Source organism: Pristiophorus japonicus, chromosome 4, assembly GCF_044704955.1.
Source record: "Pristiophorus japonicus isolate sPriJap1 chromosome 4, sPriJap1.hap1, whole genome shotgun sequence".
Taxonomy (NCBI): Eukaryota; Metazoa; Chordata; class Chondrichthyes; family Pristiophoridae; genus Pristiophorus; species Pristiophorus japonicus.
In genome coordinates, this window is record NC_091980.1 from 307,012,741 (window position 1) to 307,033,537 (window position 20,797).

A 20,797-nucleotide genomic window follows, 5' to 3' on the forward strand; every position below is an offset into this window, starting at 1 on the left:
TTGTGTGTTTTGTCTTATAACACTTGTGATGCGCCTTGGGATGTTTTACTACGTTAAAGGTGCTATATAAATACAATTTGTTGTTGTTAGCCGGTCTTGCTACCTTCAGATGTGGTGTACAAACACCTCCCAGGTCTCTCTGTTCTTGAACCTCCATGTAGGAAACGAGGGAACCAATTTGCCCACACCAAGCTCCCATGAACAGCAATGTGATAGTGACCAGTTCATCTGGGAGGCTTTTTGTGATGATATTTGAAGAATACATTTTTGGCCAGGACACCACATTTAGAAAGTGACAGCTTGTGTTGTACTCGGGGATGAAGCTAGCTTGGGCTTGAGTCTGCTCTTCCATGATCCATGAAGGGGAAGTGCGGGAGCTTATAAAACAGACAGAATGAAGGGTTCATTCTGCATTGCTCTTGTGTCACGTATATATCCCCGATACCATTCTCATTACACCTGGAACTCATTCCAGCCAATGCCAAGTATCTACCAGAAATCGGTTTTGAACAGCAATGAGAAAGATCCCAGATGAGCCACACTTATCAATGGAAACAAAGAATCCTCGTCCCTCCAGGGTGTCACTGGCACTGACTGGGAGCAGGCAGCATGTCTGCTCAGTAAACATAACATAAGAAATAGGAGCAGGAGTAGACCATACGGCCCCTTGAACCTGCTCCGCCATTCAATAAGGTCATGGCTGATCGGATCATGGACTCAGCTCCACTTCCCTGCCCGCTCCCCATAACCCTTTATTCCCTAATCGCTCAAAAATCTGTCTATCTCCGCCTTAAATATCTTCAACGACCCAGCCTCCACAGCTCTCTGAGGCAGAGAATTCCACAGATTTACAACCCTCAGAAGAAATTCCTCCTCATCTCAGTTTTAAATGGTCGGGCCCTTATTCTAAGACTATGTCCCCTAGTTTTAGTTTACCCTACGAGTGGAAATATGCTCTGCATCCATCTTGTCGAGCCCCCTCATTATCTTATAAGTTTCAATAAGATCACCTCTCATTCTTCTGAACTCCGTGGTCAAACTGTAGAGACCCAACCTACCCTCATAAGTCAACCCCCTCATCTCCGGAATCAACCTAGTGAACCTAAAGAAATGGTTCATGGCAACTTGCATTTCGGGTTGGTAGGGAAAGGGCAGGGGGGGTGCGGAAGAAGAAGAGGGAGAAAACAAGGTTTTGCTTGGAGACATATAAAGGCTCCCCCTATAGTTCCGTTGATAAATGTGACGTATACCTGTACTGTACAGACCAGAAAGTCCCCAGTTGGGTTGGTACAGGTGTAACGATTCTCCAGCACGCCTGGGATTGGTTGTTGGGTTGGTACAGGTGTGACAATTCGCCAGCACACCTTGGATTGGCTATTGGGTTGGTACAGGTGTAACAATTCTCCAGCACACCTGGGATTGGGGGGCAGTCAGCATTCCTGGTTGTGATGGAAATGAACATAGGGAAATGACATTTGATTGTGTTTTTAAAAAAATGTATTCGTACCTGGGATGTGGACGTCATTGGCGTTTATTGCCCATCCCTAATTGCCCTCGAGAAGGTGGTGGTGAGCCGCCTTCTTGAACCGTTGCAGTCCGTGTGGTGAAGGTGCTCCCACACAGTGCTGACTTTGTTGTAGTGGTTTGTTACAACCGAGTGGTTTGTTGGGCCATTTCAGAGGGCAATTAAGAGTCAACCACATTGCTGTGGGTCTGGAGTCACATATGGGCCAGACCGGGTAAGGACGGCAGATTTCCTTCCCTAACGGCCATTAGTGAACCAGATGGGTTTTTCTGACAATCCGGTAGTTCCCATTACTGATACTAGCTTTTTAATTCAAGATTTATTTAATTAACTGAATTTAAATTCCTCCAGCTGCCGTGGTGGGATTTGAACCCACCTCTCTGGATTATTAGTCTCGGCCTCCTGATTACTGGTCCATTGACATAACCGCTCTGCGAATTTTCCTCGCCGTGGTCAAACTGTATCGCGACACGCCTACTTAAGACTCGCACTTAACGAGGTGCTGAAAGGCTCCAACTGCTGATACCCTGGGAGAACTCGGCAGAGGAAGAAAGTAGATAGAGACAAAAGTTTCTCAAATTCTAACCAACGTTGCAGCCCCAATTCGGTAGGAGTGCACGGACACAGTTCGGATGATGAATTTGGAGTTTGTTTTAAATGCCATCACCTTGTTTAATTAAAAAAAAATAAGCACAGCGATCAGATATTTTCGCAGTCTGAATCTGAGGCAGTTCACACAGTACAACAGGAAATGGGGTGGGGGTGGTGTGCGAGAGAACAGAAATATCGCTCACATCTGGCAACGCGGTCCTTCAAAAAAGACAAAACCACACGAGGCCGGAAGCTGGTTGCAGTCCCAGAGGTACGTACCTGGTAGTAGTTCTTTATATGCCTGACTAATATGGTCAGGTTCTGAACACGCAAGTTGGCGTCATTGTTCACGTGCTTGTTCACTCTTTGATTCGTTGGTCTCGGGTCCCTGAATTGGAGAGAGAGAAAAAAAAAATTCGGAAATGTCAATAAGTCAAAGAGGCCGTGAATCTACCTCAGAGAGCTGTGAATATTCAGTCGTTGAGTATATTCAAGACGGAGATCGATAGATTTATGGATATTAAGGGGATTGAGGGACATGAAGATCGGGCGGGAAGGTGGAGTTGAGCTAGATCAGCCGTGATCTCTTTGAATGGCGGAACAGGCTTGTCCCTTTTCTCTTTCCCTCCCTCCCTCCCTTCCTCACTCCCTCCCTCCCTCCCTCCCGCCCATCCTCCAAAATGGAGACAAGTACATTTTTATTTTTTTATTTTGTGGCCGAGCTGCTTGCTTATTGTCTCCGTTCTTGGATCCCCTTACACCATCCATAGCCGACAGGACACACAACAGTGTAGTGACACCTCTGTTGGTCATTGAAAGTGCCAGCCGTGGCTCAGTGGGCAGCACTCTCGCCTCAGATTCAGAAGGTTGTGGGTTCAAGTCCCGCTCCAGGGACTCGAGCACAAAAATCCAGGCCGACACTCCAGTGCAGTGCTGAGGGAGCGCTGCACTGTCGGAGGTGCCGTCTTTCAGATGAGATGATAAACCGAGGCCCCGTCTGCCCTCTCAGATGGACGTAAACGATCCCGTGGCACTATTTCAAAGGAGAGCAGGGGGTTTATTCCTGGTATGCTGGGGCCAATATTTATCCCTCTATCAACATAACAAAAACAGATTATCTGGTCAATTTCACATTGCTGTTTGTGGGAGCTTGCTGTGCGCAAATTGACTGCCGCATTTCTCACATTACAACAGTGACGACACTTCAAAAAGTACTTCATTGGCTGTAAAGCGCTTGTGGTCGTGAAAGGCGCTATAGAAATGCAAGTCTTTCTTTTCTTTCTATTTTGGCCTCAAGTCACTGGATTATTTCACTCCCTATTACAAGTTGAGATTGGCTCATCTCAACCAATTTCTGCTAGACATGTGGCTGAAAATCAAACCAGGCAGCACTGGGAACAACAACAGCAGACGTTTTTAAAACCATGTGTGAATTTTGGTCCCAGACGTGTCACGATAGGAACTGTAAGGTTTAGGGGTTGATAGACAACCTTAAAAAAGTAAGTGCGAAATGTCAATATCATAGAATCTTACAGCACAGGAGGCCATTCAGCCCATCGTGCCTGTGCCAGCTTTTTGCAATAGCGATCCAATTAGTCCCACTATTCTCGCCCTCCCCCCCACTATTTCAAAAGCACCTCAAAAAAACGTGCGTGTTTCTGGTCTGGACAGAACCTTTAATCAGCCCAGACTAAATTGGAATAGTGCGCAAATGATTTCAGAGGGACTGCCTTGTATGCATATAAAATACAAAAACTTGTAGGGAGGTGAGAGAATGTTACCTTCCCTCCCCCACCATCGTTCTGTTAAATGCTGGCATGGTTATAGCCTCAGCAGCCTGAATATTTAACCACTGAAAGTAGCAAGGAGGAAATTCTCCACCACACTCCCCCCCGCCTCCCCTCCCCCCGCCCCCCCCACTGATGTTTCTCACTGGCCAGTAGAAAGGTGCTTACGAGGTTACAGGAGTGGGACCAATGAGAACACCAGCGACGTGGGGGCATACTGCTTCAGGGAACAGCGCGAAGTGGTGCAGGAGGGCGACGGCAGCGAAGAGTGACATCATCAAGGTCCAGGTCAGTGATGGGAGCGTGGGCAGGTACAGCAGCAGCGGAGAGGTTGAGGCGCGACATCGTAGGGGGATGTGATCGGGGCCCAGGAGGGGCGTGCGTTTCAGGGTCCAGAAGAGGAGAGGGCCCAGGGACAGCACAGGCCAGCCCCCACTGCGATGTGTGCACGCACTCGGTCCGTGCAGCAGAGTAGTCTTGGTCAATCCTTGCTACTGGACCAAGACCTAGCTCTGTCAAGCCCGTGTTGTGGCTGGTGTGCAACGGTCACCACACGTTAAAAAAATCCACACACAGGCATCTTCCACCCTTCAACGTGTAGTTCGGGATCTGGAATATTAAGTCCTTCATTGAAACACCTGTGAACTCATCCCTTTTTGGCGTGGAAGCAAGTCTTCCTCGTTTTGAGGGACTGCCTATGATAATGATGATGTTGCTAATGACATTACAGGAGTGGGACCAATGGGAGATGGGGGAGGGGAGAATTCCCTTTGCGAGCTGCGCTCCGTAGCACAAGTGTGTCTCTCTCTGTTCAGCAATGCAAATACACTAACATTGCTCCCTCCTGTTTACACACTCTACACATGGGTCTTCACACTACACGGCGGAGTCCTTGTGTGACACCGGGTGGGAGAGTGATATGAGATCACTTTCCTCAGATAGGAAGGTAGCCAAAGTAAAAGTGCGATGCAGTGCATCTATGGAGACCAGAGGAAAAACACTTTCACACTTCAGGAAGTCCCAAAGCGCTTCACAGCCAATGAAGTACTTTTCAAGTGTAGTCACTAGAGTAATCATCATCATAGGCAGTCCCTCGATTGAGTGGACTTGCTTCCACTCTAAAAATGAGTTCTTAGGTAACTGAACAGTCCAATATGGGAACCACACTCCCCGTCACAGGTGGGACAGATAGTCGTTGAGGGGAAGGGTGGGCGGGACAGGTTTGCCACACGCTCTTTCCGCTGCCTGCGCTTGCTTGGTTTCTACATGCTCTCGGCGATAAGACTCGAAGTGCTCACCACCCTCCCGGATGTAGACACCTCAAGTCGCTGGAGAAAGAGAGTAATGTAGGAAACGCGGCAGCCAATTTGCGCACAGCGAGCTCCCACAAACAGCAATGTGATAGTGACCAGATAATCTGTTTTTGGTGATGTTGATTGAGGGATAAATATTGGCCGGGACACTGGGAAGAACTCCTCTGCTCTTCAAAATAGTGGCATGGAATGATATATGTCCCACATGAAAGAGCAGACGGGGCCTCGGTTTAACCTCTCATCTAAAAGATGGCACCTCCGACAGTGCAGCACTCTCTCCCTCACCACTGCACTGCAGTGTCAGCCTAGATTTTTTGTGCTCAATCTCTGGAGTGAGACTCGAACCCACAACCTTGTGAGTCAGAGGTGAGGGTGCAACCCACTGAGCCACAGCCGAGAGGATTCTGCTGGTTTTAGTTCACCAAGCGGTCCTTCCACTCTACGACAAAGCACAGAAATGTATTCCCGCATTACCACGGTTTGCTCCTGTGCTACTCATTAACTTTCCTGGCACCAGCAATGGCTGATCCGTGCCACAGCTCAAGGCCACTGTACATCGGTGCTGTAAATTCAGAATCAAATCTCCATTTCGGATCTGGTTTTAGCATATCCGTATTCTAAGGCCCGCCCCCCCCACGCCAATTAAAAACTTTGGGTTTCAGAGTAATGCTGCTGTTACTCGAGAACTCAAATGAGGAACGATCTCCACCTGCCCCTGGCCCTTCCTTCCCACAACCTGCAGCTTTTAAGACCAGATCGGGAGGACCTAAAACATCCCATGGCACTATTTCGAAGAAGAGCAGGAGAGTTCTACCCAGTGTCCGGGCCAATATTTATCCCTCACTAAAAATAGATTGTTTGGTCATTATCATTGTTATTTGTGGGAGCTTGCTGACTGCAAATTTGCTGGTGCGTTTCCCACATTACAACAGTGACTACACTTCAAAAGTACTTCATTGGCTGAAAAAAGCTTTGGGATATCCAGAGATCGTGACAGGCGCTAAGAAAATGCAAGTCTTTTCTTTTACCTCCAGACACATCACGTCAAATTTGAAATGTACAAATCATAGAATGGTTACAGCAAGGAAGGAGGCCATTCGGCCCGTCGAGCCCGTGCCGGCTCTCTGCAAGAGCACTTCAGCCAGTCCTACTCCCCCGCCCTTTCCCCGGAGCCCTGCAAAACATTTTTCCTTCAGATACTTATCCAATTCCCTTTTGAAAGCCATGATTGAATCTGCCGTGCGTTCCAGATCCTAACCACTCGCTGCGCAAAAAGTATTTCCTCATGTTGCCTTTCAATCTTTTGCCAATCACCTTAAATCTGTGTCCTCTGGTTCTCGACCCATCCGCCAATAGGAACAGTTTCTCTCTATCCAGACCTCTCATGATTTTGAATACCTCGATCAAATCTCGACCTTCTCTGCTTTAAGGAGAACAACCCCAGCTTCTCCAGTCTCTCCACGTAACTGAAGTCCCTCATCCCTGGAACCATTCTTGTAAATCTTTTCTGCTCCCTCTCTAAGGCCTTCACATCCTTCCTAAAGTGTGGTGCCCTGCTATCAAAAGAACGCAGCAGACAGCTTGGGTCTAAAATAATTGAGTAATACGGGAACAGACCAACAAGTTACACTTCCATCACCATACACCATTGGCCACATGCATGTTGCCTCAAATTCACCAAACGTGAATGATTCAATATAGGCAAAAAGCAAAACACTGGAGAACCCATTCACTGGAAAGCAGCTCTCTTGAAAAACACAAGCATTAGTTCCACTTTTAAGCCACATTCAATGCACAGCCATAAATAGGAACCAAACAGTTATGTGTTTTTATTTCAACCACATCAACTGGTAGTAAAGAATTCTGACTTTAAATCTTTTTTCTAACGTGTTGTTTCCTCTCTACTCCTTGTGCTCTCACATTAGTTTACGGCCACATTTATGCACTTAGTTTCCCAGTTTCCATTACCGTGCGCATTTTGGTTGTTGCTCTGGATCCGAGCCCATAATTTATATTTCCTCTCCTTCATTTCTTTACACCTCTCAACATCCTGCCTCCTTTTCTTTCCTCCACCCTTGCGTACTCCAACCTCACAAACCCCAATTCTTCAGTACTCATCGTCCTTCCTATTCTCCGTCCCAGGCTTGATTCCCTCTTAAGTAATTTCATGGTTTGCCCATGTCCTCCCTTGGCATTCTCCAAAAGACCCACCGAGACACTCGTCGCCGCCTCCGAACAAGCAGAAAACCCAATTGCCCCATCTTATTCTCCCCACGTGGGCTAATCTTGCCGGTCCATCCCTGCTCTGACCCTTTGGACTCAGCCAATAAACTGGTTATCGCCCCTCTGGCATCTCCATTCAAAATGTATGTTCACTTGTAAGTAAAGGCTGTTATATATGCAGACTATAGATATATTCTCTGTGTAGTCACTGTATAGTTGCACAAGATGGAGACTTATTTACCTGATGTACTTTCAATAAGGTTTATGCTGTGTATATACTATGCTGGCACCACTAGAGGGTGCAACTGGTGGAGACCGGGGTTTCCTGCCCTGGTGGCAGGGGCTGTTTAAAAGGGTAGCCACCATGCGGCTGCCTCACTCTGGAGTGACTAATAAAGGCCCACGGTCACTACAGTTTGAGTACAACACATTGTCTCGTGGAGTCATTCATAAGTACATTATAGACATAATAAAGGCCTTGCCATCATTGACCTTATCGTGGACAATCACGTTGACATCAAGGCCTTGACGGTAACATGATTGAGGGGTAATGAGACCTTTCCCCTCAATGAAGCTTCCCCGCCTGGCTATTCATTTCACTTTTTGCCCCGCCCAATCCGCCATGATGGTGGTGTGACCGTTACCTCTAAATCACACTGTGGTCTGTCTCCCTACTCCTCTGGCAACTTCCCCCCCTGTGAGCATCTCATCTCGTTCCATCCCATCACATCTCGCTTTGAAAATCCTCGGGCTGGATTTGCGAGCGGTTTGCGACCGGGTTCCCGCCGCCTTTTGGCCCTCTGCGGCGAAAACCCGGTGGGGAAGTCCTCAGCTTCTTATTTGCAGCGCTGGGAAGCACCGCCAGGGGAGAGCTGTGCCGGACGTGCACCGACTCCGATTGCGTTACCATCCGAGTTTCGACACTCACCCGACCCGTAAGCCGCGCACCAGAACACCGACGGGCAAAAGCTAGCGGTGTAGCTCTGCCGGCAGCGGCAAGTTGGAAAACCAGCTGAGGCCGGAAACCGAACCCGGAAGGCCTGATGGTTGGGTGGGGCTGACTACAAGAAAATTGGAGGTTCTCTACCGGCAAACTTCAGAGTTTTAGCTGGTTAAACTCCAGTAGCATCCTGTGCACACTTCCTTACTCTGTGACCATGTCCTCAGGACTTAGGCAAGTGATGTTCGCCACCAGGGAGTGAAAATGGCCACGGTTGTATTGAACAAACAATAACTCTATGCTTGAGTAGTTCATAGAATCATATGGCACAGGAGGCCAATCAGCCCATCATATCTGTGCTGGAGCTCAGAAAGAGCTATCCAAATAGTCCCACTCCCTTGTTCTTTCCTTGTAGCCCTTTCTCAGCAGGAGACGATGGGTTTTCACACGTGACTGCACACTATTGTATTAAACGCCGGAATAGACTTAAAACCTGTGCAGGCCAAGTAGGACAATCAGACTCAACACTAACCACTGGCCCGCCTGTTAGTGAAGTCACCAACAGTGTGTTGATGTCAGAAGTCAAATACACCAATTTTTATTTTTGAAGAGTTGTGAATCTTTGCAATTCACCACCCCAGAGGGCTGTGGATGTTGAGTCATTGAGCACATTGAGTCAGAGAGTATATTCAAGGCTGAGGTCGACTGGTTTTTGGACACTATGGGAATTAAGGGATTATAGGAGTGGGTTGAAAATCAGCCATGACCTTATTAAATGGCGGAGCAGGCTCGAGGAGCCGTATGTCAACTCCTGCTCCTATTTCTTATCACTGACCTAACGCTTTAACCATTTGAGAATAGTAACAATTAAAGTATCCAAAAAAACTGCTCAGAATGTTACATTTTCAGTGTGTTATCTCACAAACCGGAAACGTTTTTCCTACACTGCGTTTTCCTAGTGGAGGAAGAATGGCTAGGAACATATGAACAGGAATAGGTCATTCAGCCTAACAAAACTATCCATCACAAGAATTAGGAGGAGGAGGTGGTCATTTGGCCCTTCCGTCGCTCAATAAGATCATGGCTGATCTTCTACCTCAACTCCACTTTCCCGCACTATCCCCATATCTCTTAATATCCAAAAATCTATCGATCTCTGTCTGAAATACACTCAACCACTGAGCCTCCACAGCCCTCTGGGGCAGAGAATTCCAAAGACTCACCACCCTCTGAGTGAAGAAATTTCTCCTCATCTCCGTCCTAAATGGCTGAACCCTTATTCTGAGACTGTGATCCCTGCTTCTAGACTCCCCCAGCCCGGGGGAAACATCCTCCCTGCATCTACTCTGTCAAGCCTCGAAAGAATTTTGTATGTTTCAATGAAATCACCTCTCATTTTTCTGAAGTCAAGAATTATAGACCAAGTCTGCTCAATCTCTCCTCATAGGACAATCCCCCCATCCCAGGAATCTGTCTGGTAAATCTTTGTTGCACTCCCTCCAGGGCAAGTATATCCTTCCTTAGGTAAGGAGACCAAAACTGTACACAGTACTCCAGGTGTGGTCTCACCAGGGCCCTATATAATTGTATGGGCCGAGTTGCCGAGTTGCCGAGTGCGGACAGTAAGCTCAGGCTGAGCAGCACCCTTCGATGAGGTGGGAAGAAAACAGAGGCCTGGCTGAGAGCAGGCATTGGGATGGTCAAAGGTCTGCTTCGTGGAAGGAGGAGAGATCAGAGTGGTCACAGTCATTATCTACAACACATGCTCAACAGAGACGCCAGCAGCCCGGGGGGGGGAGGGGAGGCGGGGGGGGGGGGGGGGGAGAGCGGGGAGGCCGGACGTCGCCTGTGGGAGGAAGGCCAGATCGGCGTCACCAACATCTCCAGCATCGAAGCACTGACCACACCTCAACCAGCTCCGCTGGGCGGGCCACATTGTCTGCTTGCCCGACACGAGACTCCCAAAACAAGCGCTCTACTCGGAACTCCTACACGGCAAACGAGCCAAAGGTGGGCAGAGGAAACGTTTCAAGCTCACCCTCAAAGCCTCCCTGATAAAGTGCAACATCCCCAACGACACCTGGGAGTCCCTAGCCCAAGACTGCCCTAAGTGGAGGAAGAGCATCCGGGAGCACCTGGAGTTTTGTCGCCGAGAGCATGCAGAAATCAAGCGCAGGCAGCGGAAGGAGCGTGCCAGACTCTCCTCCCACCCTTTCCTTCAACCACTGTCTGTCCCACCTGTGACAAGAGACTGTAATTCCTGTATTGGACTGTTTAGTCACCGGAGAACTCACTTTTAGAGTGGAAGCAAGTCTTCCTCGATTTCGAGGAACTGCCTATGATGATGATGATGATGATATAATTGTAGCAAGACATTTTTACTTTTATACTCTTACGTGTGTCAGCTGTGGCTCAGTGGGTAGCACACTCGCCTCGAAGGTTGTGGGCTCTAGTCCCACTCCAGGAACTTGAACACATAAATCTAGGCTGATTCTCCAGTGCAGCGCTGAGAAAGCACTGTTGGAGGTGCCATCTTTCGGATGAGACGATAAAGCAAGGCCCTGTCTGCCCTCTCAGGTGGACGTAAAAGATCGCATGGCACTATTTTGAATAGCAGGGGAGTTATCTATCCCTGATGTTCTGGCCAATATTTATCCCTCGATCAACATAACAAAAATAGATTTTCTGGTCATTATCATATTGCTGTTTGTGGGAGCTTGCTGTGCACAAGTTGGCTGCCACATTTCCCTACATTACAACAGTGACTACACTCGTGCAGTGTGCTATATAAATGCAAGTCAGTATTTCTTTCTTACTCAAGTCCTCTTGTAATAAACACCAACATGCATTTGCTTTCTTAATTGCTTGCTGTACTTGCATGTTAAGTTTCAGTGATTCGTGTACAAGGATACCCAGGTCCCTCTGAACACCAAACATTTCCGAATCTCTCTCTCAAAACATACTCTGCTTTTCTATTTTACCTACCAAAGTGGATAACTTCACATTATATTCCACTTGCCATGTTCTTGCCCATTCACTTAGCCTCTCTATATCTCCTTGAAGCCTCTTTACATCCTCCTCACATCTCAGTCTTGAAAGCACCAATTGGCTCAATTTGTGGCCGGGGGGGGGGGGGGGGGGGGATAGAGTTCCAGATTTCCACGATCTTGTGTGTAAAGTGCTTCCTGACATCACCCCTGAATGGTCTGGCTCTAACTAAGATTTATTCCCCCTCTTTCTGGATTCCGCCCTCCACCAGAGGAAATTGTTTCTCTTGATCAATCCCGAATCGAATCCTTTTAACATTTTAAACACATTGATTAGGTCACCCCGCAATCGTCTAAACTCGCGGGAATACAAGCCAAGTCTATGCAACTTGTCTTGGTAATTTAACCCTCTAAGCCCCGGAACAGTATCATTCTGGAGATATGAAGCAGCCCTTGAAGTTATCTAAAGGGTTAAAGACAAGCCTGCCCGGGCACGCCTTGCTTTGTGTTTTTTGACACATCAGCAGGCAATGCTCTCTGTGCTGTTGCCCTGACAGACATTAGTAACTGAGCAGTGTTGACACAGTTAGGTAGCTGATGGGAACCGAGCCAGTCATCAGTGGTCAGTGCCTTCTGAGATAGTGCACTGTAGACAGGAAGACTAATGGGTGCTGGGACAGACTTGAATCAAACCGTTTTGTTGTGCAGTGTGCTGAGGATACCTCACCCAATTAGAGAACCTGATTAATCATAGTTCCTTTACTGCCTGCCCCCCCCCCCCCCCCAGTTCTGCCAACACTCCCTGATCATAGCCTGGGCAAAGGCGATTCTAATGGAACGTATATTGAATAGAAGCAGTTTTTGCAAGGCTTGGCTGCCTGTGCAGTGGAACTCAGCCCATTCACTCTGGCGGGCCGACTCCGCAGTGGATGCATAAAGGAGAGTCGCGATGGCAGCTTTCATTTACTGATGGGTCTTGCCCAAACCAACATGAATGTGCCCACCAGAACACTGCAGCCATGCCGAACACCAACACACACATACATACACCAACAGACACACACACACACACACTCTTCCAAGTTACTTCATACAATTAGTTAAGAGGCCATATAGCACAGGCTGCGATCTGAACTCAACCTTCTAGTCCAAAGTCCAAAACACAATCAAGTTAGATACTTTATCAGAGAAAGTTAAACATGGCAACTTGGCATAAAATTTCATGGGCTACAATCAAATTCAACACTGTCCTTTTGAGTGAATAAGTGCTTCCTGATTTCATTCCTGAACAGCCTAGCCCAAATTGTAAGCTTGAACCCCCCACCCCACCCTGACCCCACCCACCCGAGTTCTGGATTTACCCTACCAGAGGAAATAGTTCCTCCATGTGTACCCTAGTCAAATCCTTTTATCATTGAGTGGAAATTTGATGGAGGTGTTCAAAATCTTCAGGGGTCTGGACAGAGCAGACAGAGAGAAACTGTTCCCACTGGCGGGAAGGTCAAGAACCAAAGGACACAGATTTAAGGTGATTGGCAGAAGATTGAAAGGCGATATGAGGAAAAACTTTTTTTTTTTACGCGGTGAGTATTTGGGATCTGGAATGTGCGGCCTGAGAGGTGGAGGCAGACTCAATCGTTTCTTTCAAAGGGGAATTGGATAAGTACCTGAAAAAATATATATTGCAGGGCTCTGGGGGAAAGGGCGGGGGAGTGGGACTAGCTGAAGTGCTCTTGCAGAGAGCCAGCTCGGGCTCGACGGACCAAATGGCTTCCTTCTGTGCTGCAACCATTCTATGGTTCCATTTTAAACACCTCAATTAGATCACCTCTCAATCTTCTATATCCAAGGGAATGCAAGCCAGGTTTACGCAACCTGCCCTCATAATTTAACTGTTTAAGCCCAGATATAATTCTGGTGAATTTACGCTGCACCTCCTCCTAGGTCAATATATTCTTCCTGTGGTGGGGGTGCCTAAAATTGAATGCAGTGACTCCAGATGGGCTCTGACCGGGGTTCTGTACAACTGAAAGACCATCAGCAGGCCGGGGCCATTGGAGGGAGCAGCGTGCGGCGGTATACCACGGCAGGGAGCAGCGCGTGCTGCTGCAGGAGGGCGACGGCTTCGAAGCCAGGTCGCTGATTGCAGTGCGGGCAGGCACAGCAGGAGGGGCGAAGGAGCGGCAAAAGTCCGTAGAGGGAAGTGACCGGGACCCAGGAGAGGCATGAATCTTGGGCCCAGAAGAGGAGAGGGCCCAGGGGCAGCACGGGCCAGCCCGCACCGTCCACCCTTCAAGATGCATTCCAGGATCTGGAATATAGGTCCATCATTGAAACACCTGTGAACTCATCCCCTTTTGGGGTGGAAGCAAGCCATCCTTGCTTCGAGGGACCGCCTATGATGATGATGATGATGATGATGTACAACTGAAAGCATCACTTCCTCTCCTTTGTATTCCAGCCCCCTTTGAGAATAAGGCCGACATTCCATTAGCCTTTGTGATTACCTTTTGTACCGGTGCACGAGCTTCCAGTGATTTGTGAATGCGGGCGCCAAATCTCCTAGTTCCTCGCCATTTAGAAAATACTCCATTTTGTCTTTGGATCCCAAAGTGTGGGACTCCTGAAAGCTAGTCGTTCACAGACAGGCAGCAATGGATGGGCAGAGTTCAAAGCACCAGACAATTCTCTGAACAGCTCATAGATTGCTAACCAGTCTCCAAGGAACAGGTCCATAACACGAGACATCAGACAATAAGCCTTCTGTACTCATCACCAGCATTATTTACAAAGCTGCTCTCAACAGATAAACCCACCATTTACATGACAAACAAAATATAAAACAATTGATCTTCATACAGGCCTTTAACATCGTAAAACGTCTCAAGGCGCTTCACAGGAATGATACAAGACAAAAAATTTGACACCGAGTCACAAAGAGATTTTAGGTTAGGTGACTAAAAGTTTGGTCAAAGAGGTAGGTTTTAAGGAGCATCTTTGAAGGAGGAGAGAGAGGTAGAGAGGTTTAGGGAGGGAGTTCCCAAGTTTTTGGGGCCCAGGCAACAGAAGGCACAGCCACCAATGGTTGAACGATTATAATCAGGGATGTTCAAGGAGGCAGAATGAGAGGAGTGCAGACATCTCGGAGGATTGTGGGGCTGGAGGAGATTACAGAGATAGGGAGGGGCAAGGCCATGGAGGGATTTGTAAACAAGGATATCGAGGCGTTGCTTAGCTGGGAGCCAATGTAGGCCAGCGAGCACAGGGACTTGCTGAGTGGGACTTGGTAGGGCACGGGATCACCTCTAGTTTACGGTGGGTAGAATGTGGGAGGCCAGCTAAGAGAGCGTTGGAATAGTCAAGTCTAGAGGTAACAAAGGCATGGATAAGGGCTCGGCAGTGGATGTGCTGAGGCAAGGGCGGAGACTGGCGATGTTACGGAGGTGAAAATAGGCGGTCTTAGATATGCTGTGGATATGTTGTCGCAAGCTCATTTCAAGGTCAAATAAGACACCAAGGTTGCGAACAGTCTGGTTCAGCCTCAAAACGAACCAAATAACTACACAAGTCGGCCGACTCTGTGCTGTTGCAGGCACACCGACACACCGCACGACACCCGACACCCGACACCCTTCACACTTCACACTTCACACTTCACACTTCACGACCATCGACACACTTCACAACACCGCCTTAAATCATTTCCTTTGGGCAGTATTTGGCAAGAATGTCGTTGCAAAAACTCACAGCACACATTAAACGTTAGTTCACTCCTCAAGGTAACTGGCGTTGTCCAACATCTGACAAGTTTGCACCCACTCTGGTTTAAAAAGGCTTGGAGAATTAGAGTGGACTGCGAGAAGCCCAAGAACTCCACCTTCGAACAGCTCCTGTTTCTTGAAGCATTTTATTTCATTCACGCCCAACAGCAACCGGCAAATAGCGGAAATACATTCCTGAATTCAGAAACAAACGATGTGTTCTCCCGACCACCCGCCTCTCCTCCTGCCCCCTCCGCATTCACCTTCCTGCCCCCCCCTCACTCCCCCCTCCCCCTCCACACTCCCTTCCACATTCACCTTCCTGCCCCCCTCACTTCCCCCCCCCACCCCCTCCCCCTCCACACTCACCTTCCTGCCCCCCCTCACTCCCACTCCACACTCCCCCCTCTCCAAATTCACCTTCCTGCCTCCCCCCCTCACTCACCTCTCCCCCTCCACACTCACCTTCCTGCCTCCCCTCTTCCCCCTCCACATTCACCTTCCTGCCCCCCCCCCCTCACTCCCCCCTCCACATTGATTCGAAACCACCAAGGGCAAATCTACTTAGAAAAAACTGAGACAAGGAAAAATTTCTTCTCTCAGAGGGTTGTAAATCTGTGGAATTCACTGCCTCAGAGAGCTGTGGAAGCTGGGACATTGAATAAATTTAAGACAGAGAGACAGTTTCTTAACCGATAAGGGAATAAGGGGTTATGGAGAGCGGGCAGGGAAGCGGACCTGAGTCCATGATCGGATCAGCCATGATCTTATTGAATGGCGGAGCAGGCTCGAGGGGCCGTATGGCCTACTCCTGCTCCTATTTCTTATGTTCTTTTTAATCTGGCGACCGCAGCAGGACACCGGTTTGAGTGAGCAGACTGTCATGGAAGATCTCAAGGTCAAGAGATCAGCAATGGGGGATAGGATTTCCTCGTATGTATTCGGAAAAGTTAATGTAACACAGCATAGAAACATAGAAAATAGGTGCAGGCGTAGGCCATTCAGCCCTTCTAGCCTGCATCGCCATTCAATGAGTTCATGGCTGAACATTGAACTTCAGTACCCCCTTCCTTCTTTCTCACCATACCAGTGGGTGTTAGATCTGTTGCGGGCTGAGAGTCCTGCGGACAAAACCGCTGAGTGGATGGGGAGTAAGGAGCACAAAAAGGCAAAAGAAAAGGCCATTTGGCTCCTGTGTTTGCAGAAGCAAGTCCAGCTGCTCAGGGTGCAGATTGGTAAGCTTAAGGCAGAGCTCCAAGAGTCAAAGGAATAGTCAGCTGCAAGGGCCACAGATTAGTGGATGAGTTACATGAGGAGAGGCAGGAAAGATGTACCCAGGAAGAAACCTCCCATAGCACCGGAGAGTACCTGCAATGCCAGGTCACTGAGGCCAAGCTCAACGAGCAGGCTGTCCGGGAGGAGAACGCCCGCTTAACGGGTAAAGTTGACGGGCTGGAGGGGCTATGGAGGGATATTAAGACAGCTTACAGGGTAGCTAGCAGTAGGGGGTTTGAGATTGGGAATCACGGACCCTGCCAAGAAAAAATCCAAAGCTTGACTCAAGCTGTAGCCAAAGGCATGGTTTTGCTTAATGGCCCCGGGGGAAGCTCGGGTGGACTGAGAAGAGGAAGAAGATAGCGAGATTTGGGGGCAGGGTAGGGACGTCCGACCATCGCTTGAAGCGCCAAAGGGACCGACCGGTGTGGCCCATACGGCAGAAGTTCGGCCCGCCCGTAGACGGCATGGGTTCAGGGCACGGTGCAAAGCAATTTTGTGGTTCCATTCACCACCCCACAACTGCAGAATATGATCTCAGGGTTGTAGGGCTGGAGGAGGTCTGAGAGATAGGGAGGGGTGTGGGGCTGGAGGAGGTCTCAGAGATAGGGAGGGGTGTAGGGCTGGAGGAGGTCTCAGAGATAGGGAGGGGTGTAGGGCTGGAGGAGGTCACAGAGATAGGGAGGGGTGTAGGGCTGGAGGAGGTCACAGAGATAGGGAGGGGTGTAGGGCTGGAGGAGGTCTCAGAGATAGGGAGGGGTGTAGGGCTGGAGGAGGTCACAGAGATAGGGAGGGGTGTAGGGCTGGAGGAAGTCACAGAGATAGGGAGGGGTGTAGGGCTGGAGGAGGTCACAGAGATAGGGAGGGTTGTAGGGCTGGAGGAGGACACAGAGATAAGGAGGGGTGGAGGAGGATACAGAGATCTCGGGGCACAGGGCTGAAGGAGGTCACAGAGATCTCGGGTCGGAGGAGGAAGTCACAGAGATAGGGACGGGCAAGGCCACAGAGTGATTTCCATCCCGTCAGCACGGGTTGGATTCAAGCTCAATATGCCAGAGCTCCAGGTCTAACACACGGCCTTTCCCAACGCCCCCCCGCCCCGCCATCGGAGAGAGTGCCCTGGGAGCGGCCCCACTGTACCAGGCAACAACTCCCAACAAAAACTGAAATAATGGGTCTTCCCAGCAAGCTGGCTTTGGGCACTGCTCAGCTCCTAATTAAGATTGCAGAACAAGGACATTGCTTTTTTTTGTGATCTTGTGGTTTACAAGTGAACCTAAAATACTTTTTATCAGTTGAGCCAGTCAGAGCCTTAACCTCAATTACTTCCAGTGAAACTCACAAGATCCCAGCCAGCTTCAACCCAACATTCCAGATTCTTTAGCACATGTATTGAACCAGCGAACATTAGTACAACCTCAATTATACAAGTACTATTTAATTACAAGAAAGAGTGTTGCTGGACCACTGTTCTATTCACAAGACGCCATTTCACACCAGTGAACATTTAAACAAATAGGATACACGAGTGAGAATCTTCACTCGATAGTCTGCACTGGCCACAGTATTCATAGAATCAAACAGCACAGAGGGAGGCCATTCGGCCCATCGAGCCTGTGCAGGGTCTTTGAAAGAGTGATCCAATTAGTCCCACTCCCCTGCCCTTTCCCTGTAGCCCTGCAAATTATTCCCCTTCAAGCATTTATCCATTCGCTTTTGAAAGTTATTATTCAATCTGCTTCCACCACCCTTTCAGGCAGCGCGTTCCAGGTCACAACAACTCGTTGCGTAAAAATTCATTCGCAACTTGCCTCTGGTTCATTTGCCAATCACCTTAAATCTGTGTCCTCTGGTTACCGACCCCTCTGCCACAGGAAACTGTTTCTTTTTATTTACTCTATCAAAACCTATCAGGATTTTGAACGTCTCTTTCAAATCTCCCCTGAACCTTCTCTGCTCCAAAGAGAACAACCTCATCTTCTCCACTCTCTCCACATCAATGAAGTCCCTCATCCCTGGAACTATTCTTGTAAATCTCGTCTGCACCCTCTCCAAGGCCTAAAGCATGGTGTCCAGAATTGGCCACAATACTCCAAGCTTTTAGGAGCCGCTTTAAATCCTAACCAGAGGACAAGGTCGAGCCGCACAGGTGACACTGCCTCAAACACACACCCCCTCCCCGTGACACTGCCTCAAACACACACCCCCTCCCCGTGACACTGCCTCACACACACACACCCTCCCCGTGACACTGCATCACACACATACCCCCTCCCCGTGACACTGCATCACACATACCCCCTCCCCCCGTGACACTGCATCACACATACCCACCCTCCCCTGCATCACACACATACCCCTCCCCCCGTGACACTGCATGACACACATACCCCTCCCCCCGTGACACTGCATCACACACATACCCCTCCCCCCATGACACTGCATCACACACATACCCCTCCCCCCATGACACTGCATCACACACATACCTCTCCCCCCGTGACACTGCATCACACACATACCCCTCCCCCATGACACTGCATCACACACATACCCCTGCCCCCGTGACACTGCATCACACACATACCCCTCCCCCCGTGACACTGCATCACACACATACCCCTCCCCCCGTGACACTGCATCACACACATACCCCTCCCCCCGTGACACTGCATCACACACATACCCCTCCCCCCGTGACACTGCATCACACACATACCCCTCCCCCCGTGACACTGCATCACACACATACCCCTCCCCCATGTCCCCCTCCAATTATCAGCAGCCAACTGGGACTTTCCAACAGTGTACTGACAGTCCCTGTCCACATACGGAAATCACTCATCAATTTCAACAACAGTAACCTGCATTTATATAGCACCTTTAACGTAGTAACATGTGCCAAGGCGCTTCACAGGAGTGTTTAAAGACAAAACAAATAAATTTGACACCAAGCCACATAAGGCAAAATTAGGGCAGGTGACCAAAGATAGGTTTTAAGGAGCATCTTAAAAGGAGGAAAGAGAGGTAGAGAGGTTTAGGGAGGGAGTTCCAGAGCTTGGGACCTAGGCAACAGAAGGCATGGCTACTTTTCAGAATTTCAATCTGAAATGGGTGTGAAATAACCACGGCTTTCGTTAAAAAAGCAGAAGAAAAACTTCCATTTATATAGCGCCTTTCATGAGCTCAGGATGGCCCAAAGCGCTTTACAGCCACTGAAGTACACAACTGTTGATATGTAGGAAATGTGGCAGCCAATTTGTGCACAGCAAGCTCCCACAAACAAATGAGATAATCTTTTTTAGTGATGTTGGTTGAGAGATTAATATTGGCCCGGACACCGGGGAGGACTCCCCTCCTATTAGAAACATAGAAACATAGAAAATAGGTGCAGGAGCAGGCCATTCAGCCCTTCTAGCCTGCACCGCCATTCAATGAGTTCATGGCTGAACATGAAACTTCAGTACCCCCTTCCTGCTTTCTCGCCATAACCCTTGATCCCCCGAGTAGTAAGGACTTCGTCTAACTCCCTTTTGAATATATTTAGTGAATTGGCCTCAACTACTTTCTGTGGTAGAGAATTCCACAGGTTCACCACTCTCTGGGTGAAGAAGTTTCTCCTCATCTCGGTCCTAAATGGCTTACCCCTTATCCTTAGACTGTGACCTCTGGTTCTGGACTTCCCCAACATTGGGAACATTCTTCCTGCATCTAACCTGTCTAAACCAGTCAGAATTTTAAACGTTTCTATGAGGTCCCCTCTCATTCTTCTGAACTCCAGTGAATACAAGCCCAGTTGATCCAGTCTTTCTTGATAGGTCAGTCCCGCCATCCCGGGAATCAGTCTGGTGAATCTTCGCTGCACTCCCTCAATAGCAAGAATGTCCTTCAAGTTAGGAGACCAAAACTGTACACAATACTCCAGGTGTGGCCTCACCAAGGCCCTGTACAACTGTAGCAACACCTCCCTGCCCCTGTATTCAAATCCCCTCGCTATGAAGGCCAACATGCCATTTGCTTTCTTAACCGCCTGCTGTACCTGCATGCTAACCTTCAATGACTGATGTACCATGACACCCAGGTCTCGTTGCACCTTCCCTTTTCCTAATCTGTCACCATTCAGATAATAGTCTGTCTCTCTGTTTTTAACCACCAAAGTGGATAACCTCACATTTATCCACATTATACTTCATCTGAATAGTATCATACATTGGGTGGGGGGGGGGGTTGGGGCTCACCTCGAAGAACCTCCTTTCGAGGCTGAGGAACCTTAGATTGTCCAGTCTGTCCCCATAAACCTGACACTTGGCACAGGAGAACAGCCTCAATGGCTCCTCTCTCTCATACTGCCTCTAGCTTGTGTGGCTCTGGACAGAATGGTCAAGGTGCCATCTC

General features: G+C 48.8%; 1 protein-coding gene across 1 annotated transcript in view; it reads right to left on the reverse strand.

Moving 5' to 3' along the window:
* LOC139262794 (protein Daple-like) overlaps positions 1 to 20,797 on the reverse strand; it is a 273,729-nt gene that overhangs the window by 249,530 nt on the left and 3,402 nt on the right. The window contains exon 3 of the mRNA XM_070877946.1: positions 2,396 to 2,504. Within this exon, the coding sequence (XP_070734047.1) occupies positions 2,396 to 2,504 (109 nt within the window). The remainder of the gene's footprint in view (positions 1 to 2,395; positions 2,505 to 20,797) is intronic.